Source organism: Rissa tridactyla, chromosome 18, assembly GCF_028500815.1.
Source record: "Rissa tridactyla isolate bRisTri1 chromosome 18, bRisTri1.patW.cur.20221130, whole genome shotgun sequence".
NCBI lineage: Eukaryota > Metazoa > Chordata > Aves > Charadriiformes > Laridae > Rissa > Rissa tridactyla.
In genome coordinates, this window is record NC_071483.1 from 2149013 (window position 1) to 2162061 (window position 13049).

Sequence of the window (13049 nt, forward strand, 5' to 3'; positions counted from 1 at the left end):
TGCCGTCCCGCCTGCTTGATGGAGCTCCAGCTTCTGAATCGTGGCAAGGGGTGCACCTTTTGAAACTTAAAACGGTAGAGCAGTGTGCCATTTGCTCCAGTACTGCCCCTCCTGTGTGGAGGTGTAGCAATTTATTTAACTCACCTGGCAAAGAAGTTGGTTTTCATCTTGATTATCAGCATTTCAAAAGCACATGAGGTAACTGAGGGATGCGACAGGAAGATTTTGGCTTGGTTCCAATAATGGTAGCATAAAAAAAAAAAAAAAAAAACTTTGTGGAGGAGATCTAAAATAAGGTGTAACCTTGACCTTAAGTTTTAAACGGCGGGAAGTTTGAGATATGTCACTTTTTCTGAAGCTGGGTAGCAGCCACGTTCATCCTAGAAAAATGAAGAGCAACATGTACTCTGCTTGGTTTCTGCAGTGATCCTGAGGTCAAATATTTGTTTGGCAGTATCATAGATACAAGTTATTTCCACTGTAATTTATTGAGGGCAAAGTGTAATACCTCAATTGGATGAGGGTAAACCAAAGGAATTACTTTTAAAAGCTTAGAAATGAATTTTTCAAATTCTTTTTTATAAGGCTTTAAATAAAAAGTTGTGACAGAAGAATAAACTCAAAAATATTTGTGTAATTTTTTTCTTTTATCAGTTCTAGGTCCCGTTCAAGATCGTATTCTCCGTCTCATAACAGAGAAAGAAACCATCCGAGAGTCTATCAGAACCGGGATTTCAGAGGTCATAATAGAGGATACAGGAGACCGTATTATTTTCGTGGCCGAAATAGAGGGTTTTATCCATGGGGCCAGTATAACCGAGGAGGATATGGGAATTACAGGTCAAACTGGCAAAATTATCGCCAAGCATATAGCCCTCGTAGAGGGAGGTCACGCTCTCGTTCCCCCAAGAGAAGATCTCCTTCACCAAGGTCCAGAAGTCATTCTAGAAATTCTGATAAGTCATCTTCTGATCGGTCAAGGAGGTCTTCCTCTTCCCGGTCTTCCTCAAATCATAGCCGGGTTGAGTCTTCCAAGCGTAAATCTGGAAAGGAGAAAAAGTCATCTTCCAAGGATGCCCGGGCATCTCAGGCTGCAGGAGAGAATCAAGGTGATGAGTCTAAGGAGCAGCCTTTTTCAGGAGCAGTGGCTCAAGATGCCAAGGCATCTGAGGGATCAAAACCATGGCAAGATATGACCACCTATGGTACAAGTTCAGCGTCGAGAGCTTCTGTGTCTGAACTTAGCCCAAGGGAGCGCAGTCCTGCATTAAAAAGCCCTCTCCAGTCAGTTGTGGTGAGGCGTCGTTCTCCTCGGCCAAGTCCATTGCAAAAGTCGAGCCCTCCCCTGTCCAGCCCGTCGCAGATGAGCTCTGCGTTACAAAGCAGCAGCGCCTCCTTTCAGGCAGGCTCTCATCAGAGTCCGTTTGACCATGGCTCGGCAGGTTTGAGCCCGACAAGGAAGAGCCCTGTGTGCAAAAGTCCAACACCAATCGGTTCAATTTACAGTACATCTCAGAAGGAGGAAACCACAGCTCCTGGAGGAGGAGCCTTCTCAAAAAGGCAAGTGCTGTGTTTCGTCGTGTGCAGTTTTTTTTGTCAAGCCAGCTTGCATGTGTAGGCATTCTCTGAGTGCTGCAAGGGTTCCAGTGTGCGTGCAGGCTCCAGCTGGAAAGGGACCCCAGTGTGTGCAGGGTGCCATGCCAGCAAGCTGCCAGCTGTTTGGGCCTGGTACTGTCTAAATTATAGAAATGTAGAAAGTTGGAGTTAGTTTTCTGACTTGGATAGTTCTAAAGATTGCGTAGGTTCCCTGCAAAAACAAACGCTTGAAGTGAAGATGTGCCCGATGAGATTTCCTAGCAACCTAACAGTGTGCACTGGAAACTGGCATTTCTGAGTTATTTTAATTTTCAGTTAAAGACATTTTTTTTTAGTCTTGCATTCTTGAATTGCATTAGATACTATAAATCAGCAAAATCTAATTCTTACGGCATGTCCTGCTGCAAGCAGCCCAAGTAGTTGCGGTGCTTGTGCCTGCGTGTGTGGGTAGTATGAGAAACTAAGGCACCAAGATCGTCACTAGAATGAAGACACCCTTCCATACAGAAGGCATCAGCTTACCGTGTTTCTGTTCGCTTGGCTAGTCCACTGCAGATTTGTGTTTGAAGGTGATGCTTTGTTTTAAAAGACAAGGTAACATTCACAAGGACTTGTAAATCTCTTCTTTATTATTTTTAAAGTTATATTGGACTGATTCTGTATCAAGGGTGTCTGAAATTTTAAAAGGGAAAAAAAAAGCTGTAACTCTTGGCCTTTTCAAAGCACTGATCTAATGTCCTTGGGCTTTACTGCAGTTTCCTCAAAGCTAGGGTTTTGCTTAATGAATGCTTTAAAACATAGTTCTGATACTTTAAACTAGCTTATGATAAATTGTTGTTCTCACTGGAAGTGTTTTTTCTTCTCCCAGCAAAATAAATATTCTCCTCTGTTAACCTTTTTGCTTTTATTTGTATTTACAGTCGTGTCATGAAATATTTAGCTTACCTATGAAACTTGCATCCAAAATTTGAAGTAGCTTTTGAGGCTTTTATTTCCAGTGTGTTGTTTAAAGCAGAACAGCCCAGTTTGAAAGTTTTGATGTGTTGTTCTCCCGAACCAGGTTTGTAAGTAAATAAAGCGATTGGGTAAGATGTTACTATTTTCCTTAAAATGAATCTGTGGGTAAGTTGCTTTTTATTTGTTCTTAAGCCTCATTTCATCAGTTCTGCATATCCATTTTCTTCTACATTTGCTGAATCTATTGAGAACTAAAAGTGTAAATCCAGGCTGAGGAATCTTCTTTACATTTTAACTATTTTAGGGCCTAGACACAGCTTTCTGTACATGCATAGCTTGATGTTCTCTAAAATTTGACTACTTTCAAGTGAAGTATTAACCTCTGATTTTTAATAACTGCTGTAATGTCTGTTTTATGAACAGGTATCTGGAAGAGCAGAAGACTGAGAATGGGAAAGACAAAGAACAGAAGGTAACAAATGTTGAAAAAGAAAAAAGTAAAGAAAAAGGGAATTTCTCTGAGTTGGGATCAACAGATGGAAAGGGAAAATCTGACACCTATGCGTCCAAAGCTGACTCCGAGAAGGGATACCGTGGCAGCCAGTCGCCCAAGCGCTACAAGTTCCGGGATGACTTTGACAAGCTGAAGGTCCCGGAATTCCACAAGGAGAGTCATTATGGCAAAGAGGAAACAGATGAGCAGGAAAAGAAAGATAAGGCAAAGGGCCGAAAAGATTCGGAATTCGATGACGAGCCCAAATTTATGTCTAAGGTTGTAGCAACTTCAAGTAAAAGTCAAGAAGAAGATAGGTCAGGAAAATGGGAAGGCGTGGTGTTCTTGCCCCCTGGAAAAGAGAAACAAAGGAAACCTGACGAAATGGAGGAGGAAAGCTATTCTGACAGATCAAAAAAAGAAGAGAGACCAGCGTCCAAGAGAGCTGAACCAGGTCACAGGGGCTTTGTTCCTGAAAAGAATTTCAGAGTGACCACTTACAAATCAAGCCAGGAAAAAAGTTCTTCCCCTCCTCCAAGGAAGACTTCTGAAGTAAAGGAGAAACCAGGCACCAAAGGAGAGGGGCTAACTCCTGGCAAATCCTCCTTTTCCATTACTCGTGAAGCCCAGGTCAATATTCGAATGGATTCCTTTGATGAAGATCTTGCACGGTAAGTATTTGCTGTTTTTTTTCAGAAGTCTAAACAATGATCTTTGCCTCCTTCTCTTCCTGAGATCCTCATATGCTTGCCAAGTGTGAGGAAGGCAAAATAATATTGCATCACAATTTGCATGTTTTGGAGGTGGGAGTTACTTTTTTTTTTTCTGGCATTATGATACTTGTATGACTCTTTGTGGGGGGGCGGTGCGGGGGAGAGGTTAGAGGGGTTACCAGTTTGCAGATGGTGAAATCATAGCGTGAAGGTTAAACTTTTCCTGATCTTTCTGTGACTAGATGTAAGATTAGTTCAGAACGTAAATGTGTCTGCATCAGGTTCCACGCTACACCAGGAAAGAGTTGGGTACTCAATGACTTCTTGCTGCTAGAAGCTGAGTGGGATGGAAAAGTTACAGTGCCACTTAAATGACATCTGATTCTCTGGAGTGTGTTTAACTACTCTTATTCTCAATATAGCATCACGGAAACTCTAGGAAGCTCTGGGGGTGACTTCATTGCTTCAGGAAATCTTAAGACAGTAAAAAATTATCCCAGAAAATACATTTGTACAGCAGTAGACAGTAAGTGTTAATACGCTCTATGGGATGTTGGAGGTTAATCTAGAATTTAGGAACAGTAGCAGAAGATCACGGCCAGCTAGTGGTGTAAGAATGGGCTTGTGTTTCACTGGGTGTCAGGGTTTAATACCTGCACAGCCCTCCAAGTACAGCATAACAAGTGACCTGGATTATTCGAGTAACCTAGAGCAGTGTATTTTAGAGATGTTTGAATAAGCGTCCTGCTCGTGCTATTGAATGTTCTTAGGTGGTGCCTTAATAATACTGCATAAAAAATGCAGTCAGCTTCCAACTTCTGACACATTAATCATTTTAAACTGCTTACCTTTACCCTGTTCTTCTATTTCATGTGGTCTGTTCTTTTTCTAGTCCGAGTGGCATATTGGCTCAGGAACGCAAGCTGTGTCGTGACCTTGTGCACAGCAACAAAAAAGAGCAAGAATTTCGTTCGATTTTCCATCATATTCAATCTGCTCAGTCTCAGCGAAGTCCTTCTGAACTGTTTGCTCAGCATATAGTGACTATAGTGCATCATGTAAGAGGTAGGTGAGAAGTCCATGTATCCTCAGATGAGGGTTCACTCCTCCCTTGCCCAAATAAGTGGGTTTCGTGCACTCTAGTTAATGCTGGAAGAGTTGTTTTCCAGCAGATGTGCCACAGATGAGAATAGCAGCCTGATCATGAGTCTTCTTTATTTACATAAATAATTTTTCTTCTGGAAAGGCAGAAGAGGCATTCTTGGTTTTACCTCAGCAATATTCAGGGAGACTGTGACTTAGAATTTGTGTATTCTAGTGAGTTAATGACTCACTTGAATAAATTGTTAATTTCGAGACTGAAATTGGAATTTGTCAGCAGCTTTAGTTAGAGCTCATCACCAGTGTGCTTCGCATGTCCCGCATCTGAATTTGACCAAGCTGTAGCACCGATGTGCTGTGTCTTTTTACAAAACCGGTATTAATATTTTGTCATTGTTTACTCAAACCCCAACAGAGCATCACTTTGGGTCTTCAGCAATGACACTGAATGAACGCTTTACCAAATATCTAAAGAAAGGAATGGAACAAGATGCCGCTAAAAACAAGAAGAGCCCTGAAATCCACAGGTTGGTGCCATTAGACGCTGTCTTAACATTTCAGGGCTATATCAGATTTCCTTCTCTTAAACTCCTGATTCATTCCGGAATAATTCAAGTATATAACTACCTTCAGCAAAAAAATTGGAAGAATACAGGGAGTTTTAAGTACTTTTGTAAATATTGGTCTGCTTTAAATGACATTTGATCTAAAAACTTCAGATTCTTCTTGCGAGTAAGATTATATCTGTGTACTTCCTTTACTTTTAGGAGGATAGATATATCTCCTAGTACTTTTAGAAAACATGGATTCTCTCAAGAGGAAACGAAAAGTTCCAGAGATCCTGGCTTCAAGGTGAACTGTTACACTGATTAGTTTAATTGAACAAAATGAGTGCATTGGGCATGAACTTAACAGTGATGTTTTTGTTTAAATTACTCTCTACTTAAGTTTGTGTTTTTCTTTTAAGGATGGGCATAATTCTAAAAATGAACTACAAAGGGTTAATTTTTATTAAAAATGTATCAACAACCTTTGTGAAGTGGTTAGACTATGGTAAATGACCCCAAAGTCAATTGAGGTGAGCTTGAGAAAAAAGAGAGGATTTTTGGAACAAGTGCCCATGATGAGAGAAGAGACTTTTTGTGATATTTTTCTGCTTGTAAGTATTATTAAATCAATTGTATACATGCGATATTTCCAACCATGTTTTCAAAAAGACATGCATGTCAAAAAGAGGAAAGTAAAACTAAATACTTATCTAAACCAAATACACTATTAAGCAGATTATAAATTTTGTTCTAACAACTTACTGTACCATTTCTGTTGATTGCTGTTACTTTAACATTCAGCACTTGTCTTAGTAGATCCAGACCATTTGGAATTTAGTGTATTAGCTTTTCTGAGTAGATGAATGTTAAGCCATTGCACTCACTGTAAACAATCGTAAAAATGGCTTAACTAAAATGTTTGGGATTTTAACCGTTGTTTATTCACCTTCATACATATTTACGTTGAAAGTTGAAGAGATTTTAAACAGTCCTGCTGAAACCTTACTTGTTTCATATTTGTTTTCGATTTTTTCCAAACACACTTGTGGCTTGACATGGACGATGGTGAGATGGATTTGATGGGCCTGAACTCTGAGCATCAGCTTGGCAGAGTGTATTATAAACGTGGTTTCCAAACAGCTCGCCAGCCTTCCGTGAAACAGACGTGCCCTCCCAAACCCAAATAGGTGTTTGCTGTACCACATAAGGGAGCTGCTGCTGATTTTGTCACTTATCTGTCATCCATCGTGTTGGGAGCAGTTTTATTCTCAGAGTAGAAATTAAAGCTCTTTGCCTGGGGAAAGTAGAAGAGCAAAATACCAAAACAAAACGCCTGCGTTATTTGACATATTTATTTAAACAAAAAAGTGGTTAGAAACTCATGTAAGTAAAAAATTTAATAGCTAGAGAATTACTAATCCTTTTGTATTTATTTAATTCAAGACGATTAATATGATGTATGTTGCATATCAGTCCCGAGATTAGTCTTGTGTAATTGAAGTAGCGATCTCTGAGCACAGCCGTGAAGGCGGTATGTTGTTGCTAGCAGCATCGTGTACAGCCTGCCCGCAGACACCCTGCTGCCCAGTTAAACGTTTGTCAGAACCACAGCCACGCTCAGTTTGCTGCTCCTGTACGTGCAGCCAGCAGACTCTCATCCAGGTACCACTGGTCTTAAAGCATATGCAGGTAGCACGACTTCTCGTTTTCCAAAGAAACTATCTTATTCCATTATTTAAGCAGCAATTTAAATAGAACTCAAAGCAAGTGTTACCAGATTTTTTTTTTTTTAAATTAACAGTGTAAGAAAAAAAAAAAAAGCTAGTTTTTGAGTGTTTTTCATACGGCTGGTTGCTTTTTGCTTTGCGGAACACCAGAGTCAGCTCGCGCTGGTAGGCTTGCTGGGATTGCGTGGAGAAATGCACGCTTCCGTCTGTGGTGGCTTTTGGCATCTTTCACCTGGTGCCTTCCAGCCAGGGGGAAGCAGAGCTACAGGTGACGTCTGCCACTGAGTAACTTCTTGACAGACGTATTAAAGGCTCCACAGACATCAGTGGGATGTTGGCGTTCCCCCAGATGCACTTGGTTGCTGCATTTCCGTGGCCTCCATCTCTTACTAGCTTAGGTCTCTCCAAGCAGCAAACAACTTTTGCTTCTCCTTAAGTACTCTTTCCAGACCTGGTGATAAAAATTCCTTCCACCCTGCTAGATGATGGCTGTCGGCAGGATAGCGAGTGTGCTGCTGTTCAGTAACAAACGGCCAGGGGCCGTTAGACATTTTTGACATGCTGTAGCTCTGAGACAGAATCAGCTGGGTTGGATTTCCAAGTTGTTCTCATCTCTCACTGGCTGTGGTGTACAATAAGTGTCAGCTTCTGGGTTTCTCCCTCCCCTATTACCAGGCTATTTATTCTAATGCTGTTTAAAAGAGGAGAGTACAAGTTAAAAAGTAGTGCTCTTAAAAAGCAGTAGGAAAATTGAATTCTGACAAATAATAAATGTATTTTAATAGTGCATTATTTTACATCTTAAAATGGATTATTGATTAGTGTTCAGATAAACTCCTGTTCTCCAGAAGTCTGTGCAGTCAATAGCAAAGTAATGGTGCTGAGCCGGTGCGCTGTAAGCCTTGTGTTAAACTCTCCCCCCTTCCCTGCATTTGTAGGCTGAAGGGAAATATAAGGACGACCCTGTCGACCTGCGCCTTGATATTGAACGCCGTAAAAAACATAAGGAAAGAGATCTTAAACGTGATAAATCCAGAGAATCGGTGGACTCAAGAGATTCAAGTCACTCAAGGGAAAGATCAACTGAGAAAACAGAGAAAAGTCACAAAGGCTCAAAGAAAAAGTATGTAGGAAACCTAATAGCCATTTCCTTCTGCCTTTCGTGTTTCTGCTGTTAAGGTTGGAGACAACATCGTGTACATACTGTTGTGCACCTTTTGACATAAACTTCTCCAGTGCCGTGAATTATTCCTCTGCGTGTCTTCTTGATATCGTTATATCTGTCTGAAACATTAAATAATTATTAAAGGTAAATGAGAAGGCTCCATGTGTCAGAACGGGTGAGTCACTTTTCCTCCTTGTTCCTGTTGTGTTATAGCGAACAGCCATATTTAAATAATGTTGCTTTAATGTTAATTTAACCCTTTTCTATTAGATTAATTTTCTGTTTGACTAAGACTCTGTAGATGCATGCGTATCTCATTGTAGATGGTGTAAACACCTCGGAAGCAACAAGTTCTTTCTGGAGAAGACTTGGGATCTGTGTGTCATAACTGATCCTGAGCTCTTACTGTGGCTTTTCCTTTTCCTAGTGGAAAAGGAGAGCATTGCATTGGTAGGGGAGTGATAAGGAAATGGTTGTGTAGCAAACAAGTCACGACTGATTTATTAACCCTGTTGATGTCCCCCTCACCTCCATCTCCTATCACTGAAACAGGAAACACCGAAGGGTACGTGAGAGATCCAGATCCAGTTCGTCATCGTCACGGTCCTCTCATTCGGTCAAAGCGGAGGAGTATCCTGAGGAGACTGAGGAGAGGGAGGAAAGCACCACGGGCTTTGACAAGTCCCGCCTTGGGACTAAAGAATTCAGTGGTCCAAATGAGAGAGGAAGAGCTAGAGGGACCTTTGTAAGTGTTCTCCACCCCCCCTGCCCCAAGGATCGATTCCCAAAGCTGTCAAAAAGTGGCCAGTGCGTCTTGCTCTTTCACAGTTAAAGCATCTGTAAAGGAGAAACCCTAAAGACATTGTCTGGTTGTGGATGATGAGCCAGAATATGATCGCTCCAGGTCTGGAGCACGCACCAGGGTGCTGAGAGTATATTCTGGGCAGCTAAACTCAAGATGCATGGAGCAGAGTCAAGCCTGGAAGCTTTCGTGCATTAGTAATTGCTGAGCAACCCCGATGGGCAGCATGACGTGCGTCAGTCAGTTTGGGTTGGGCTACCAAGGTGACTCATCTGGTCATAACCACGCTTATTGTTTGCACTTCTTATGCCTTAGCTACAGAGATGTATGTGCATGTTGTATTTGTCAGTTGCTTTTTCTTGGGTTCTCTGGAAACGCCTCTACACGATCTTAAACAGCCTTATAGAAACTGATGGACTGCGTGATCAGATGAGCTAGAAAACCCTAAAATGTTCTCTTATTTTCATGATGTGTTAAAGGTGTTCTTGGATGGTTAGGGAAGTGATGTTGTATCTCCTGGTAGCCCTGGAAGCTGTCTAGGGGGGGAGGGCACTGCCACTGCAAGCATTTTATTTTTCTTCCGCGTTTTGCTGTTGCAGCAGTTCAGAGCAAGAGGCAGAGGATGGGGCAGAGGCAACTTTTCAGGCAACAATAACAGCAACAGCGGCGGCAACAACGACTTCCAGAAGCGAACCAGAGATGAGGAGTGGGATCCAGAATACACACCCAAGAGCAAGAAATACTACTTGGTATGTGTCTGAAGTACTGGAACACGTGTATATGCTCCAGGTGTAGCTGCTCTTAAAAGCTTTAGTTTAGTGACAGCTGGCGCTTTTACCTCTGTCTAATGCACCAGGTTAAGGCTTCTTCACAAGAAGCTTCTGGCTCACGGCCAAGGAGAACTTGTTTCTGTTCATTGTTGAGTGGTTGCTATTAAGTGAAATCCTAAAGGCCAGTTAATGAGCACACATCTCACAGTATTGTGGAAAACGCAGCTTAAATCTGTTCGTCTGTGGTGCAGATGGCCTACATTTCCCAGTTCTTCTGTCCCCATAAAACGTCCAGCTTCTGGACGGCTCAGTACCAGTCCTTTCTATTTCTGATGACAGCAGTCTGCCGTACGAACAGGCGTCAGTCTAGGAGAATGCTGGCTGACTGTGTGCTTTGAAAAAGGGGCGGTTTTAAACAGACATTAACTCATTTTTTCTCTTGGTGGCTTGGGGTGCTTGAGATCCCTAATCTTCTCGTTAAATCATGCAGTATTTCAGTCTTGTCCCTCAAATAAGAAAGCCTTGATTTTATTACTGCATTTTTCTCTTATCTTGTTGAGGGCAGAATTGTAATTTTTTTGGGTATGCAGTCTCTGCCCTGCACTTGAAGTACAGAAATGGATCGGTTTGAGCCCAGTGACACGCTCCGTGTCTTTAGCTGGCAGCATTTGCTGCGGCTCAGACCTGGCAGTCTGGCGGCAGGGTTGTAGATCACAAGCCAGAGTTTTCCTGCTCTTACGTTGCCGGTAGTCAGTCTGGTTCAGCTCTGTCTTTGGCTTCCTCCTGTGCAGCACGATGACCGGGAGGGAGAAGGTGCGGACAAGTGGGTGAACAGAGGCCGTGGTCGGGGTGCTTTCCCCCGAGGAAGAGGTCGCTTCATGTTCCGCAAGTCAAGCACCAGCCCTAAATGGGCTCATGACAAATTCAGTGGAGAAGAAGGAGAAATCGAAGATGACGAAAGCGGAACAGAAAACAGAGAGGAAAAGGACACCTTACAGACGACGGCTGAGTAGCCGCAGCGTCCGTGTGTCTCCGACAGCCCTGGCGGGAGGGAAGGGGTGCTGGGGGCTGTCAGGGCAATGGTGATGAGCAGGGCCCCGGAGCGGAGCTCTGAAACCATCCGAAGTTAACTGCATTTCCAGAGTTCAGCCTCCCTAGCGTGGACTAGAACTGAGAAACCATTGATGCTTGGATCCACTTGGAGTCTATCTTCCCAAAGACTTACCTTCTGGACTGAATAAGGTCAAGTGCTGGGTGAGATCCTGGATTTTCTTGTCTGTGACCTTATTGAACGGTCGGTTATTTTTTTGGTAACAGGCTTTGAAGACAATGTGGATTTTGGTTTGTGCCCATCTTAACCCAGTAGTCTTGACACTTTTGTTTTCTCTTTTATAATTTGAAATAGTAAAGGTCGGGATTAACTCGCCAGTTCAAATTTTTCTCCCCTATTGTGTATTCAATTTTTTAAATTCATACTCTACTTATTTTAGGCCTTTACGTATGTAGTAACATCAATTCAATGATAATTTTGGAAACTATTTTTGGTTCTTATAAATAAGAAAACAATGAAGCATGTGAATAAACATCTAAATGTTAACTTGTTGGGACCAAACTGCTATGATTTTTTTTTAAAAAACTTTTTTTTTATGTAACAGTTGAGTTTAGGGCCTTTTAAAAACAATTGTTTTCCTTTTATGTTGAAAGTTAACAAAATTAGCATGGTTTAAAAAAAAATAAAATAAAATTACACCCTACTTTTCACCACTGTTTGTGTACAGTGTTAGGCCTGGTGTGTGCTGGAGCCCCAAACTGCTTGTAGGCATTTTGTGTATCCTCTTTGCAGCTGGTTGTGAACTCGAGTGCTCTTTCCAAGGTAACATAGTTTTCTAAGAAACTTCAGAATTCTACTAGGTTAAAAATATAAAAGGAGATGAGAATTTTTCAATATTTTTTATTAATCTTTTTATAAAAACGAAAGGCAAATCCCTCCTGTGCTGGCTGAGGACGGCTGTTGTGACGTATTTCTTTTTATCTTCTACTTAAAAATATTCTGAAGGAGTTTGCAGGCAGTTCTCTGGTTGAGTCCGTGAGCGGCCGGAGCAGGAGAGGCATGTCCACGTACCGCCGCTGAGTGTGCACGTGCTGCAAAGACACCGCGCTCCCTCTCCTCTGCCTTCCCCCCCCCAGGATTGCTGTGCTGTTCCCCCCCCCCTCCACCAATAGAGTTTGGTTTGTTTTGACTTGAACAGTTCCTGTTTAGCAAAGCCCTGAAGTTTGTTTATGCAAATAAAATACAATAAAAGAAGTAGTAGGTGTAACTCTTGCTTTGTTTTGTGTCCTGAATCGGGGGCTCCTGTCAGCAGACACCACTTGCCTTCTGAAGTTAATGGGTGAGGCCGAAGGACCGAACGCTGGTGGCCAGCCCTGGTGGGGAGCTGCAGAAGAGCTGCTGGGCAAGGACGCTTCCAAGGATGGTAGTCCTGGGGGTGAGAGTGGGAGCCCAGCCTGGTCCCTGCGGGGCTGCCCACGCTGTTAAAAAGCAGGAATTACAGGCAGTTGCTCTCCGGAGCAGCGCACGAGAGGTTCCTGTTTTACACGGCTCTCCAGGTGGGGAACGTGTCACTCCATGACTAAACTGCAGTCGCAGCACAAGGACGTGCAGGAGCAGATTTCCCCCCTCCAGGAGCCGGTCGGGGCAGGCACTGCCTGGGGGGAGTTTTCCTGCGTTATGCTACTGCAGATGCAAGAACCAGGCAGCCTGGGCTGAAAGCAACTAACGGCCGGGGTTTGAGCAGTGAGTAAACCGTTGAGCTGCGTTGTTTTAGCAGTAACTGTGGGGGGGAAGAGGGAAGGTGACAGCCCCAGGCCACGTTCCTGGCCCTGCTGCCTGTCACCCGTCAACAGGACGACCAGCTCCATCCATGCTCTAAAACTGAACCCTTCCCTGAAGATCATGGCTCCGGTTTGAGCGAGGAAGCGGGGCCGCTGCGTGTCTGCTGCCTCAGAGGAAGGTTGCTCCTTGCTCTCCGGTGTCCCCGGCTTGGGGGTGCAGTGCCCCTGCCTTGCTGTTACCGGTGTTGGCTAACAGCGCTTGAGATAGTGATGTGGGTTAACGGTTCGTGTTTCCCTTCACACTTGTATTTGAGCCCTTGAGCCAACTTGGGACAAGGGGTGCCC

General features: G+C 43.1%; 1 protein-coding gene across 7 annotated transcripts in view; it reads left to right on the forward strand.

Annotated features, from left to right (window-relative positions):
• Positions 1-12177, forward strand: part of THRAP3 (thyroid hormone receptor associated protein 3) — a 32327-nt gene extending 20150 nt beyond the window's left edge. For 6 of the 7 annotated variants that reach the window (XM_054223409.1, XM_054223404.1, XM_054223406.1 and 3 more), the window contains 9 exons: positions 655-1560; positions 2977-3717; positions 4652-4824; positions 5276-5387; positions 5628-5712; positions 8074-8258; positions 8853-9045; positions 9702-9851; positions 10664-12177. In XM_054223409.1, coding sequence (XP_054079384.1) covers positions 655-1560; positions 2977-3717; positions 4652-4824; positions 5276-5387; positions 5628-5712; positions 8074-8258; positions 8853-9045; positions 9702-9851; positions 10664-10885 — 2767 coding nt within the window. In that variant the 3' untranslated portion in view covers positions 10886-12177. The remainder of the gene's footprint in view (positions 1-654; positions 1561-2976; positions 3718-4651; positions 4825-5275; positions 5388-5627; positions 5713-8073; positions 8259-8852; positions 9046-9701; positions 9852-10663) is intronic. The other variant, XM_054223410.1, reaches the window with a different exon arrangement.
• Positions 12178-13049: the final 872 nt, after the last annotated feature.